General features: G+C 36.3%; 2 protein-coding genes across 11 annotated transcripts in view; one reads left to right on the plus strand and one right to left on the minus strand.

Annotated features, from left to right (window-relative positions):
- The window catches only part of LOC128579828 (translation initiation factor IF-2-like), a 237375-nt gene that overhangs the window by 174045 nt on the left and 49957 nt on the right, over nt 1–13373 (plus strand). The window lies entirely within an intron of this gene.
- Nucleotides 1–13373, minus strand: part of UBE3A (ubiquitin protein ligase E3A) — a 117950-nt gene that overhangs the window by 61923 nt on the left and 42654 nt on the right. For 2 of the 5 annotated variants that reach the window (XM_053581998.1, XM_053581997.1), the window contains 3 exons: nt 8592–8655; nt 6095–6214; nt 2624–2668 (listed from right to left, as the gene is read on the minus strand). In XM_053581998.1, the coding sequence (XP_053437973.1) occupies nt 2624–2668; nt 6095–6114 (65 nt within the window). In that variant the 5' untranslated portion in view covers nt 6115–6214; nt 8592–8655. Of the gene's footprint in view, nt 1–2623; nt 2669–4398; nt 4556–5637; nt 5704–6094; nt 6215–8591; nt 8656–13373 lie in introns of those variants that run through there. The other 3 variants (XM_053582000.1, XM_053581999.1, XM_053582001.1) reach the window with 3 other exon arrangements.

Below are 13373 nucleotides of genomic sequence, written 5' to 3' on the forward strand. Positions count from 1 at the left end.
AGTATTCATTCTCTTTCCCCCAAGAGGAAAATATCTCTCTTAATGTTATGCCGCCTGGGATGAGGAAGGCATTAATGTAAAATAATGTAATAACATAAACTTCCTACCCTCTTCAATACATCTTTTCTTATTTCTATGCCACATCCAGGTTTTATAATCTCTCACCTAGTTTCCTTAGCTCTTGTAAAGGTGTTTTTGTGAGTTGATAGTGTAAAAAATGGTGTTTCTGCAGTGAAAAGAGTGCTGCAAAATCCATTTCTGCCAAATCAATTCAAAAGCTTTGTCTGACAACATAACCCTTCCAACCACAGCCACTGTCAACACCATACATGTATAAATTCAAGGACACCAATGTTAACATCCTGTGCACATGCTACCAGGGGTTGTGTTCCAATAGCTCTACTAATACCCAACCCTAGAATACTACACATAATGTTCTGGTTATGGGTGAAAAGTCTTTAAATAACAAGTGTGACTAAATTTCTAACCCCTAATTCTCTGAGTTTTGTAAGGTTTCTAACTTCAGCTAGCCATTCAGATTCTTAACAGCTTTGAACTACGTATCCACTCACTCCCCTCAGTAACTTCCCATGTTTTCAGTCTTTTCCAGTCCTCTAACCAAATCCTGTGTTGCACTAAATGTTATTAGAAAATTTCTCATAAAAAGTTACGTGGTCAATAAAATACAATGACATACCACTTCATACCCATTATGATATGCTACTACACAAAAAAAACCAAAAAAACAAATAAACCCAGAAACTAAGTGTTGGAGAGGACATGCAGAAATTGGAACCCTTATATACTATTGGTGGAAATGTAAAATGATGCAGGCAGTTTCTCAAAATGTAAAAATAGAACTGCTATGCAATCCAGCAATTTCACTAGGTATATACCCAAAGGAACTAAAAGCAGGGTTTCAAAAAAAATTTGTACATACATATTCATTGCAGTATTATTCATAACAAATAAAATATGGAAGCAACCCAAGTATCCATCAATAGATGAAAAGATAAGCAAACTGTGATAGATAAGGGAACTTTGAAATAAGCCAATTACAAAAGACAAAAACTGTATGACTGCACTAACAGGACATAATTAAAGTAGTTAAAATCATAGACAGAAAATATAATGGTGATTTTCAGGGGCTGTGGAGACAGGGAATAGGGAGTTATTTTTTAAAAAGTAAAGAGTTACAGTTTTGCAAAACAAAGAATTCTGGAGATGGTTGCATACTTATTACCACAGAACTGTACATTTAAATATGGTAAAGATGGTAAATTTTATGCTATGTATGTTTTATAACAATTTTTTAAAAAGTTAAAAGAAAAGCTACATGGTCACATAAATTTTAGAAATATATTTTATATTCCTTTCTTAGAGATTAACAATGTACACCAGCATTTAAATTAACCTCTACTATCTTCAATTAGAAAACCTTGACTTCTCACCTGCAAACACATTTAATATCACATGTACATCTTTACCTTCTTGCTACAATTTTAGGAGGTCTTTCCTCTTACTCAAGGTCAACCCCCTACATCAGAATTTTTCATTCCAATACTTACTACTTCAAAAAATCTCAGTTTCATAATCACCATCTCTATTATCTTAAAACTTCTTTGGTCCTTACAATAAATTACTGATGTCTTATTTAACTTCATGTTCTAAATACCTGTCTTAAATCCAGAAAACTTTATCTTAGATTTTTATAATACCACTCCCCTTGTGAAGCTGTTGTCAACTCTTCCACCACATTTCTCTTCAATCCTATTCCTCTGTTGCAACGTTATTAAAAATGTACATTTGAAAGTGTTACTACCTACCTATTGAGCAAATTCTTTACTGACTCCCAAATACCTATAAAACACAAGCCAAGACCCTTCACATAGCATGCAAGGCCCCAATCCTTTTTATCAAGCCTATCTCCTTCATGTTCCTACTCCTCAGCTAGTTTATGATCTGCAAGTCCTCAAAACTGCCTATTGTTCCCTAAATTCATTATACTAATTCATAACTTAGTTCATGTTTCTGGCTGCCTAACTCTCAGTCACATTTCAAGATTTAATTTATCCTTCTCTGGTCACTTCTGTTAGCCATCTAGACTAAGTCCCGCTGCATGCCTGTGTCCCCTGGTACTCCTTTATGTTTCTACTGCATCCTAGGCAACATTCTACCTCAATGACTGAAATGATTTGCTTTTGCATCTTTCAATTTGAGTATACAATATATTTCTGCAGGGTAGAAAGTTATTCTTTAGTATCTTTGTATCCACAACATAGCATCTGATATCTTCCCTACAGTGGGCATTGAAAGTATCAACTCAACTCTTTCCCTATCAACTCAACTCAAATCAATTTCCCCACAATTGCTAAAGAAATGAAAAGACATAAAAATTCAGGAGCATGCAATTATCTATCTACAATAGAAATTTAGTGAATTGTACCAAGGTTTAGAGGTATTTGGTGCGGGGGGGGGGGTAGTGAGTATATCCCTTTCTCCCAATTTACTTCTAAAACATTACTTGCTTTTAACTGGTAATTATTTTCAAACAATCTGACACCATTTAAGGTAGTCTACATCAACTTTAAAGACATCACAGGCTCAATCAAGTTATACTTACATTCGGCTAGCTTCAATGTCGTCAGACTGAGGTTCTCCTGGTGATCTGTAAAATACAATTGAGAAGTAGTTAGCAAAATATTCTGAATCCGCCCTCCCCTCCCCAGCCCCAAAAAGGTAGACATGTTACTTGGGAAGACATATTTGTAAACAAGATTTAGATTTCACCGTGAAAAAAGTGATCAGACCAGGTTGCCATACAACATGTTTATTTTAAGGGTCATACTAATAAAAAACTCAATGTATTTTCTTAAGAAAAGAACACTATAAATACTCAGATACCAACAGACAAACCAGTATCAAATAAAAATTATTCACAAGGCCAAATATTTGTAATAAAAAAAATACAACTATAAAACTTCTGACAGCCAAGTATTTGTTACCCACATTAGCAAAGGTACTCATTGGTATTCATAGTCTGAAACTTTAAATCAGAGAGTCAGCAAAGTACTCCCTGAGCAGAAAAACTAAAGGTTGGGCCAGCTCCCTGGTCTTATAAATGAAGTTTTATTGGAATACAGTCATACTCATTTGTCTATGGCTGCTTTTATACCAAAAGAGCAGAGGTGAATACCTGTAGCAGAGACCATATGGCTCTACAAAGCATAAAACAGCTACCGTCTGGAATTTTAATAACAAGTTACCTGCCTCTGCTCTAGATAATTCACACTAAAACATCATAGCCTTGGCAAATTTTGAGACATTTAAGTCAAATGTACATTCTAATGATGATTATTTTGTTCAACAATAAAATTAACTTTCTCTGAAATCACTGACAGTACATCCTACCTGACAAAAGTGCATCATCTGGGATGTTAAAGTTTTGCTCTGGAAAAGTGTGAATTAACTACAGTTTTAAATAGTTGCCAGTTATCTTTTTATTTCTAAATATACTGCTGCTGCTTATACGGAAATATTTAAAATTCTAAGACACTAAGAAGCTTTGCACTTTCATTTTAGGAGAAATGAACCAATTTTTCCTATCATATTGTTAAAAATAAAATCTTGAATACTGATTTTTAACACTTGCAAAGTCTCCAAACAGAAAAATATTTTTTGAGTGTCAAAAGCTACATTTTCAAACTGGTATCATAAGGATTTTCTTTGTGAATTTAAAACAGACTTTAGACTTCCAACATTAAATAACTTTAACGAAAGAATCTTAAAGACTCCCATAGCACAGTGGTTACGGCGCCAGCCACATATACCGAGAGTGGCAGGTTCGAACCTGGCCTGGGCCAGCTAAACAACAATGACAACTGCAATAAAAAATAGCCGGGCATTGGGGTGGGCTACAGGCCTGTAGTTACAGCTACTTGGGAGGCTGAGGTAAGAAAATCACTTAAGCCCAAGAGTTTGAGGTTGCTATAAGCTATGACACCATAGCACTCTACTGAGGGTAACATCATAAGAGTCTGTCTCAAAAAAAGAATCTTAAAATCAGAGCCACCAAGGGGGGGAAAAAATCTGTTTTCTAAATTTCTGAAATTAAAAAACAAATCATTTCTTCATCAGATTTTCAAAATTACCCTCACTGTAGTTCATTCAGATTCCAAGGACAAGAATTGGGGGGGAGGGCAGAAGGACTCTAGCAGCTCAAATATTTATTTTAGATCTTCTTTCCAATATATTTAAATGTTCAATTTTGCACAAAATTATTTAAGAACTAAAAATTGGGGCACACTGGAGGTGGCAGTGGCTTGGCAATGACACAAATGCAAATATTTCACTCCACCCTCTCACCCAGGGAGCAAGTAAATCACCTCTGTGACACACCTGGTCTCCACCAGCCTGTGGGTAAGTACCCCAAGATTGCTTCCAAACTTGTATCTCCCAGAGAGAAGAGCTAAAAACTGATGATAACCCCATGTACCAGCTGACTCATTTTTGAAAGTGCGACCCTCCAGCAAGCATCAGATGTCATACTGTAAGGAGGCAGAGCTGGCTTGCAAAACAAAAAATAAACCTGCTGGCACTGAGGGAAGAAAGGCAGATTAGAAGTTTTCAAACATGCTGGTAGCACAACCTTCAAAATTAACAGGGTAACAGAAAGAGAGAGGGGGGGGTAAATGAGGACACAATAAGGACAAAAATATTAATGCCAAATTAATGTAAAAAGGTAAAACACAAAAGAAGGGAAAGAAATCCAAGTCTCAGAAGTACATGTAACTGCTACAAAGTTTTGAGATACTGAAATAGGATACAAATTAAATATATCATTGAATAGTAACTACACCTATTTCCCCAATTTCTGTGCCCTAAACAAAAGTATATGTGAACATTAACATCAAAATGGCAACAAACTGCTATACATATAGATTACTTAGTGATTACATATGTGTGTTAAAGTGAGATATTAAAAGCCATTTATAAGTCAAACCAAGTAATTTAAACCAATTCAGTCTAGAAGAAAAACAAAAGAATAAGGATTGAAAGATCATACCCTAAAATAAATTTTTCTTGAGTCTCCTAAACATAATATAGGTTGCTTTTTATTTAAATTGGAAATTGTTTTTGAAAGTGAACATACACGTTAACTAGCAGAAACATTTTTCTTGCAGCAACAGTGCATGTCAATAAATTTTTAGTCATTCTGCTTATAGTATATTTCTATGATATTAGAAATGTTACCAAAAAACATCCTGAAGTTAGGATTCAAACTCTCAAAACTATAAAATATGTACCATTTAAGCAAGAGTTCCCAAGCTTTATTTTGGCTCCTAAAGAGCCTATTTATTCTTTACTACCAAGCTGTTGGAAATAAGAATCTAGTACATGCTCATACACAATCAGAACATACAACCAAAGGGAAAATAAATTTTTATTAACTATTAACTTAGGTTATCCTAAACTTTGGCAGAATTTTAAAACTAAAACAATAACCATTGGAAAATAAATGAATCTTAGAAGAGTCTTAATTTAAGGTCTTGATTTGGATCGCAGAACATATGATCACAAAACACCCACTAATCTGAATACTGCAGCATGAGCTAGCAAATTCAAATGGTGGCTCACTTCCAATAATACTTGTTGCAGCTTCTCCATCCTGCAAGCCACTCCTTTTACCTCCACTGTAACTCTCTAGGAGAGAAAAGTATACTAGTTTTATTAAAGTTGTAGAAATTCTAGAGAAACGTTTACTTAAAACTTTTACTATATAAAAGGCACACTTTAAAATACATATTAAGAAATTTGTCACATTTTAATAATATTTACAACAAAATATTTATACAAAACTTTAATTTTTTGAGAAATACTTCCCTGTTTAGATAATTCTTTAGTGGTAGCTACTGATATTTTTAATGGGGGGGGCACTGAAATATTTTAGGAGACTACACAGAAAAGTAAGTCAACTCTTAGGCCCACTATTCTTAGCAATATTCCTGGAACTACACATCATCTTCATTTGTACCGCATGTATTTCACTTTACAATGACAGCCTTTTAAAGGCTGTAAAATAATTCAAAATTACCTTTTACAAGCTGTGGCCATTCGGTGACATCAGGGTGATCACAGCTTTGAGTCACTGATTAAAAACAGGTTGTCACACCAGTCTAGCTGCTAACTTGATCTGAGCGTAGGCTTAATAACTCTAATAAATTAAACAAACCTTTAGTTAGAATACTTTAATATATAAACAAAATTCATTGCTCAAAAAATAACCCTCAAAGCTTCAAGTTAGATGTCAATGCAAAATTCATTAGAATTATTATAGAAAAGATTTTAAGGACTAATTTCCAGTATATTTTTTTCTTATATGAACTCTCTGAGGAAATATGGTAATAATCCCTTACACTTTTACGTAGTGTTAAAGCTCATACAACACTTCGGTCAGCAGCACTTGGAATCACACAACTTTGGCTCTAATCAAAGCAGATACTATTGTAAGAATTATAAAAACAAAAAAACTTAAGCAGTCTCAGAGGGGTTAATTGACTTGCCCAAGATTTTAGAATTAGTGTTGAAGCTAGGACTAAAACCTAGATCTACTGACTTTCTATAAAGCGTTGGATTTTTTGTTTCGGTTTATTTTTATTACACAGTAGGTTTCATGATTTAAATATATGTAAATGAGTAAAGATACAGAACATGGATTGAGATCTCACAATTACAATAACAGCATAAATGGTACTAATTTGGCCAAAGCTTTCTTAAACTGATGGAGAAATCAGTCACCAAGTAGGCAAATTATTACTGAAATAGTTATATACATACATATAAACACACACACTCATGTACAAACCAATGTCTGGTCCTACTAGTTCTACATTTAAATACAGTCGCCTAACATTAACCAAAACTCCTTGGATACAGCATGAAAATGTGTTCTATTCCTTCTCAGCCATAAACCCACCAAGATTCGATGTCATGAAAGAATACGGCAAAATATGAAAGGGGTGCCTTCTCCCTCAACCAGGTATCTTTTTATCTTCTTACTTGGCCTTAGCCAAACTTTCCTGATTGTCATGGTTCAAATTTAGCAGCCTTCCTTTACCACACCATAGTTTTGGCAGAGATATCATACATCTGAACTATCCCAGTATGAAGAGTTCATTTCATGCAACTAGTTCTTCCCCTTATGATTCCCCTACCAAATGTATACCCAGGCTAATTCTGAGGAGTGAACTAAGGAAAGATGAGAAAATTAAAAGACAGATAAGACTTCAAGTTAACATCTTCAAACTAACAATAAAAAGAATAGAAAATGGATTCAAAACCTGATATAAAACAGCAAATTATCTTACAATCTCAAGAGAAGGGTTGAAACATCAATGCATCAATGCGTGAGCCTATACCTACCTCCACACCTTTGAACATAGGGTTTCAAATCCAAATGAAGGTAAAGGTTGGCCTGAGTACACATAAGTAACTTTGGAGGAATCCAATAAATGGGACATAAAATTTCCCGTATCTTCCTATCACAATTATATGTTTGTTTGTTTTTGAGACAGAGCCTCAAGCTGTTGCCCTGGATAGAGTGCCACAACATCACAGCTCACAGCAACCTCGAACTCCTGGGCTCAAGCAATTCTCCTGCCTCTACCTCCCAAGTAGCTGGGACTACAGGAGCCCGCCACAACGCCCGGCTATTTTTTGGTTGTAGCCGTCATTGTTGTTTGGTGGGCCCGGGCTGGATTCGAACCTGCCAGCTCAGGTGTATATGGCTGGTGCTTTAGCCACTTGAGCCACAGGCACTGAGCCAACTATATGTATTTTTAATAAGAACCTACATACCTCATATCGGAAAGAAGCAATAGTGTCCTTGAAATGAACAATGTGGTTATGATATAGTCACTACCTAGTTTCTCAGGAGACTAACAGTTTATGTGGATTTTGAAAATCCAAATTCCCAATTTGTAAACACAAAAAATGATAAAAGTTTAAATATCTATTAACTAATTAATTAAAGCACTGCATGTGTTTTAAAAACTACCAAGTCAAGTCCTCTCTTCCAATCCCTCTTTTATGAAGTCCAATGCTTAACAGAGCATGAAAAGACTCTAAAGCCAGTCTGAACTCATGACCCTGATTTGTTCACTTACTAGCTGGGAAATCTTGGGCAAATTACTTAACCCCTGAACCTCAGGTAGAACTAAGATAACAGCAGTTATCTTTCAGAGAGCTGTCATGAGGATGAACAAGTTAACATCTAAATAGCTGAAAACAGTGCCTGGTAGGCAATGTGTTCACAAAGGGAAGCTACTGTTAATACTCATAGCCTAACAGCCAAACCTGCCCCCTTAATCTTCTTATGCATATTATTTTACTTCTCAAAGCACACTATCTCTTGTATTTTTCCAGCACCCTACTTGGATTCCTCATACAGTCTACCTGGAAGCAGTTAGCACCTAGCACAATGCTTTAAAAATGGTAGGCGCCCAAAATTGCTGAACCCATTTGCCATTATTCTAACCATGACTTTAAGATATACATGCAATATGAATTCCGAAAAATAAAACGAAACATACCATATTTCGCCAAACTTCTGAGGAGCTGGTGAATTCTAAAATCAGGCTCTTACAGATTTTTAACCTAAAATATAAAACACCTCACTCAATTCTTTTTACATAAAACAACTGGATGAACTTTTAAAAAATTTACTAAAACTCATTATAAAATAAAGGCAAATTTATTTTCTATAATATTCATGAAGATCCAAAAATATAAGAACAGACAAATTACCCTACTGTTGCCAAGATGAGTGGAAGGTGGTTAGGCAGGCCCGTGGCCTGAGTGCTATTATCAGGCAAAGCCACGTTTCCTGTATTCATCCACAAAGCATGGAGCTTTCTATTTCCTTATACTTTATCCTAAACTTAGGACAAAGGGCTAAACTTATGTGAAAACTGTTTAACTACATGCCTCTATCCCTTCAGATACATATAGCAATTCTGCTTTTAATTAAATTCTATATGCTGGGGATCTGTTATGTTAGGTACAACTATGGGCATCTATCCACACTTTCCAGAGTAGCAGCCTTGGGCAGATCCTTCAATCAAAAATTGTCAGGTTGTTGTATTTTAAAAAATGTATTAAAAGGATGTAGGATAATGCTTGCCTGGCACATAACAGGGCCTCAAAATATCATGACAATTGTAATATCTTCAATCAACCATTTAACATATCTTATCAAAACTTAACTCTTATAAAAAAAAATTCTAAAGCTTAAAAGCAAGCCCCTGAAATATCCCAGTATAAAGAGTTCATTTCATGTAATGAGTTCCTTCCTTTCATGATTCCCCTACCGAACATACATCCAGGCCAATTCTGAAGAGTGAACAAAGGAAAGATGAGAAAATGATTAAATGAGAAAGTGATTATTTAATCACTGTAAATTTTTAACTCATTTGTATACATACAATGAGAACATTCTCAGTGGAACAGGAATTGAAGTCTTTTTAAATATTCCACTTTATGACATATGAAAAAATAAAATACCAAAAATTAAGAAATCCACCCAGTGTCCTACAGGCTAATGGTAGAAAATGAATATATGGCACATAAATATTTTATAATAAAATTAACCAACTTTTAAGGCTTTGGAGGATGGAGTCTCAGACTTTAATCTACAGTAGTCAATTGGAGTATCTAAAAATTCAATTATCTGGGCTCTACCTCCAGAAAGTATGAATTAGTACATGAGATGGGGGTTCATGAATTTGTATTTTTAACATACATTTCAAGTGAAAACAGGCCCCAATTTGAGAAGCCATGCTTTCCTAATCATGGATTAGGAGGAAATCTATCAAACTGGTAAGGATATAAAATACACAAACTATAAGCACCAAAAATGTAAGGCACACTCACTTTGCAAATTTAGCCATCAGAACTCTAATATCAGACATACCTTGTTTCCCTGAAAATAAGACATCCTCTGAAAATAAGACCTACTTACAGGAAAGATAAGACGTCCCCTGAAAATAAGACCTAGCGCATCTTTGGGAGCACACCTTAAAATAAGACACTGTCTTATTTTCGGGGAAACAGGGTAGTACCCTTATTTAAATTGTTTCCCACCAACAGAAAGGGGGGGTTTCCCTCTAGTTACCTAATAAGAAACACCTACATCAATCTACCCATTTAAAATTTTCATGTTATTCATCCTTATTTTATTCCTTTTTTATTTTATTCTTAAAATACAGTCTCTGCCAATAACCAATCACTCTCCCCTCACAAACAAAACATGTCACAATAACATCAATGAAGATGTCCATCTCCTCTTCACCAGCCTATTCCCTTCACCACCTTCTGAACCTACATCAATTTCACAGGTGGCTTTTTTAGAGACATAGTCTCACTTTATTATCATCAATAGAGTGCTGTAGCATCACAGCTCACAGCAACCTCCAACTCCTCGGCTTAGGCAATTCTCTTGTCTCAGCCTCCTGAGTAGCTCAAACTACAGGTGCCCGCCACCCTTGGTATATGGGGCTGGCGCCCTGCCCACTGAGCCACAGGCACCGCCCACAGATGGCTTTTTAGGGTATCTTATATTTATGCTACTTGCAAGTTTCACATCTGAGCATGGACTGTTCTAACAACTCTCATGGACTCTTCTAGTCCAAGATGAAGTTAAGACTAAAAAGTTTTGAACATATTTAAACACACACACACACAGTTTTAAACAATGCTTTGAAATAGTGCTTGCAACATAATTCCCTCAACTCCATTAATCCCATAGAGTACCATTTCTTTATTCTTTCCTTTAACTACCAAAAGGACCACAAAACCATTAGCTCAGTTTCTGATGTACAAAATCTTCCACTTACTGATACTTTTCTTATAAAATTTACCATCATTCCTGTACATTCACAATACTGTGGACCCTTAATCTAACTTAATTTTTATAGTATTTCACACTGCTAACCCTAACCTCCTCTAATTTCCCTAACACTGTACCCACCTGTTTTCTCTCATATAACAGCTACTAGGTCTTCTAACTAGTTCATATTCCTACCTCTCATACGTGGCCTCTCATGGTTTCTGTCAGTAGCCACTTTTCTTAATCTAAATTAATTATCTGTGTAATGTCATCCATTCCCACAGCAAGACCCATAAACTATACATCTTTAAGCGCTTATCTCTGGAGAAATATGCCTGCAACTACTAATTATCAATGTTACACATCCACTTGGATATCTACATTCAATTTCTCTGAAATCAAACTCAATTATTTTCCCCAAGTCTCACTTTATCCTGAATATGTCTAATCTTGCTATCCTCCTAGTTACACACTGAAAAATTCTGCAGTATACTTTACTTTCTACCCCTCACTTTTACTTAGCCTAACCACAGTGTAGATTGATACTCACTAGCCTTCTCATTCATTTAAAAACTGTCTACTAGACAATGGGTGCTTAGTAGGTGGATGAAGACACAGTGGTGAAGAAACTAGATATAATCTCTTGTCCTCATGTGGTGAGAGAAACAGGTACCAATAATAAAAACCACAATAAATTATGCAATTACAAGGCACAATAAAGTACTGGGAAGGAGAAACACAGGGGGTGGTGAATGGGTATTAATTCTGAGTCTTATCTTAAGGAGTATCTCTTTCCCAATATATAAAATTGCTTACCACGTGCTAACAACTCTACCTCAAAAGTTCCGACTACCCACTATTCTTTTGATGGTTTTTGGAAGCTTCCAAAATGAAGCCAAATTTCCTATCACATCAACTGAGACTACACACAATTTGGCCAAAACTTGCCAGCCCAGTGTCTTCTTCCAGACTAGACCAAATTTTAAAAGAACATGTGTATCATTCACGTTTATGCTTCCTGTACTTAAAAATGTTTACAGAGGTTCAGTGCCTGTAGGTCAGCAGCTAAGGCACCAGCCACATATATCAGGGCTGGTGGGTTCTAACCTGGCCTGGGGCCAGCCAAACAACCACAACTACAACAACAACAAAAAAAAGTAGTGCGGCGCCTGTGGCTCAGTGAGTAGGGCACCAGCCCCATATACTGAGGGTGGTGGGATCGAACCCAGCCAAGCGAAACTGCAACAAAAACAAATAAATAACCAGGCATTGTGGTGGTCGCCTGTAGTCCCAGCTACTCGGGAGGCTGAGGCAAGAGAATCGCCTAAGCCCAAGAGCTAGAGGTTGCTATGAGTTGTGATGCCACGACACTCTACCGAGGGCAATAAAGTAAGACTCTGTCTCCTTAAAAAAAAAAAAAAAAAAAAAGGTAGCCAGGCATGGTAGGCACCTGGATCCCAGCTACTTGGGACACTGAGGCAAAAGAATTGCATAAGCCCAAGAGTCTGAGGTTGCTATGAGCTGTGACACCACAGCACTCTACCATGGGCGACATAGTGAGACTCTTGTCTCAAAAAAATAAAGAAATAAAAAATAAAGAAAAGAAAATGTTTACAGAATAAGCATCTTACAATAGAGGAAATTTTCTCCTAGGTGATTTGCTTTGGGTCCTTTAACTAATGAATGTAAGGTCAAGATTCAAACCCTTATTTGCCTGATTTTAAAAGCCTTGTATCCTCCTTCAAATTTATACTCAAACCCTCTTGAAATATCTCCCTCTCCCCCACTGTTTATCAACAATGTACTACTACAAAACCCATTGTACCATCTGGTTGTCCTTGTGCTTTTTTAGTGGCCGGGGCCAGTTCAAACCCGCCACCCTCAGTATATGTGGCTGGTGCCATAACCACTGTGCTGTGGGAGCTGAGCCTTCCTCGTGCTTTTATCTCAACTCTGCTGCTAAACTATCTACCTAAAAACTCAAATCTGGCCACAATGCTTCCATATTCAAAGCTTCTATGTCTTCTCAATGCCAAAAGGATAAACTTCAAAATCCTTCACATATTGTCTGAGCCCCTTGCCACATGCCCCCAATCAGTCATCCAAGCATTACTACTCACTATATAACATCATCATCAAGTACCAAATCTAGCCCATCACCAGATTACTGGCTATTACAAACTGGCCATCTGTATTTCCTTTTCCTTTATTTTAGATACAAGATTTCACTCTGTTTCTTCTGGTCTAGAGTACAGTGGCATGATCATAACTCAGTGCAATCTCAAACTCCTAGACTCAAGCAATCCTCCCACCTCCGCCTTCCCAACAGCTGAAACTACAAGTGTACCACCAATCCCAGCTCAATTTTATTTTTTTGTTGAGAAGAGATCTCACCAGGCTGTTCTCCCCTACCTCATAGGAATTATAGGAATGAACCACTGTGCCTAGTTAGCCATCTGTGTTTCTGACTTCAATACTTTTGCTTCTG

The sequence above is a fragment of the Nycticebus coucang genome, chromosome 2, assembly GCF_027406575.1.
Source record: "Nycticebus coucang isolate mNycCou1 chromosome 2, mNycCou1.pri, whole genome shotgun sequence".
In the NCBI taxonomy this organism is placed as follows: domain Eukaryota; kingdom Metazoa; phylum Chordata; class Mammalia; order Primates; family Lorisidae; genus Nycticebus; species Nycticebus coucang.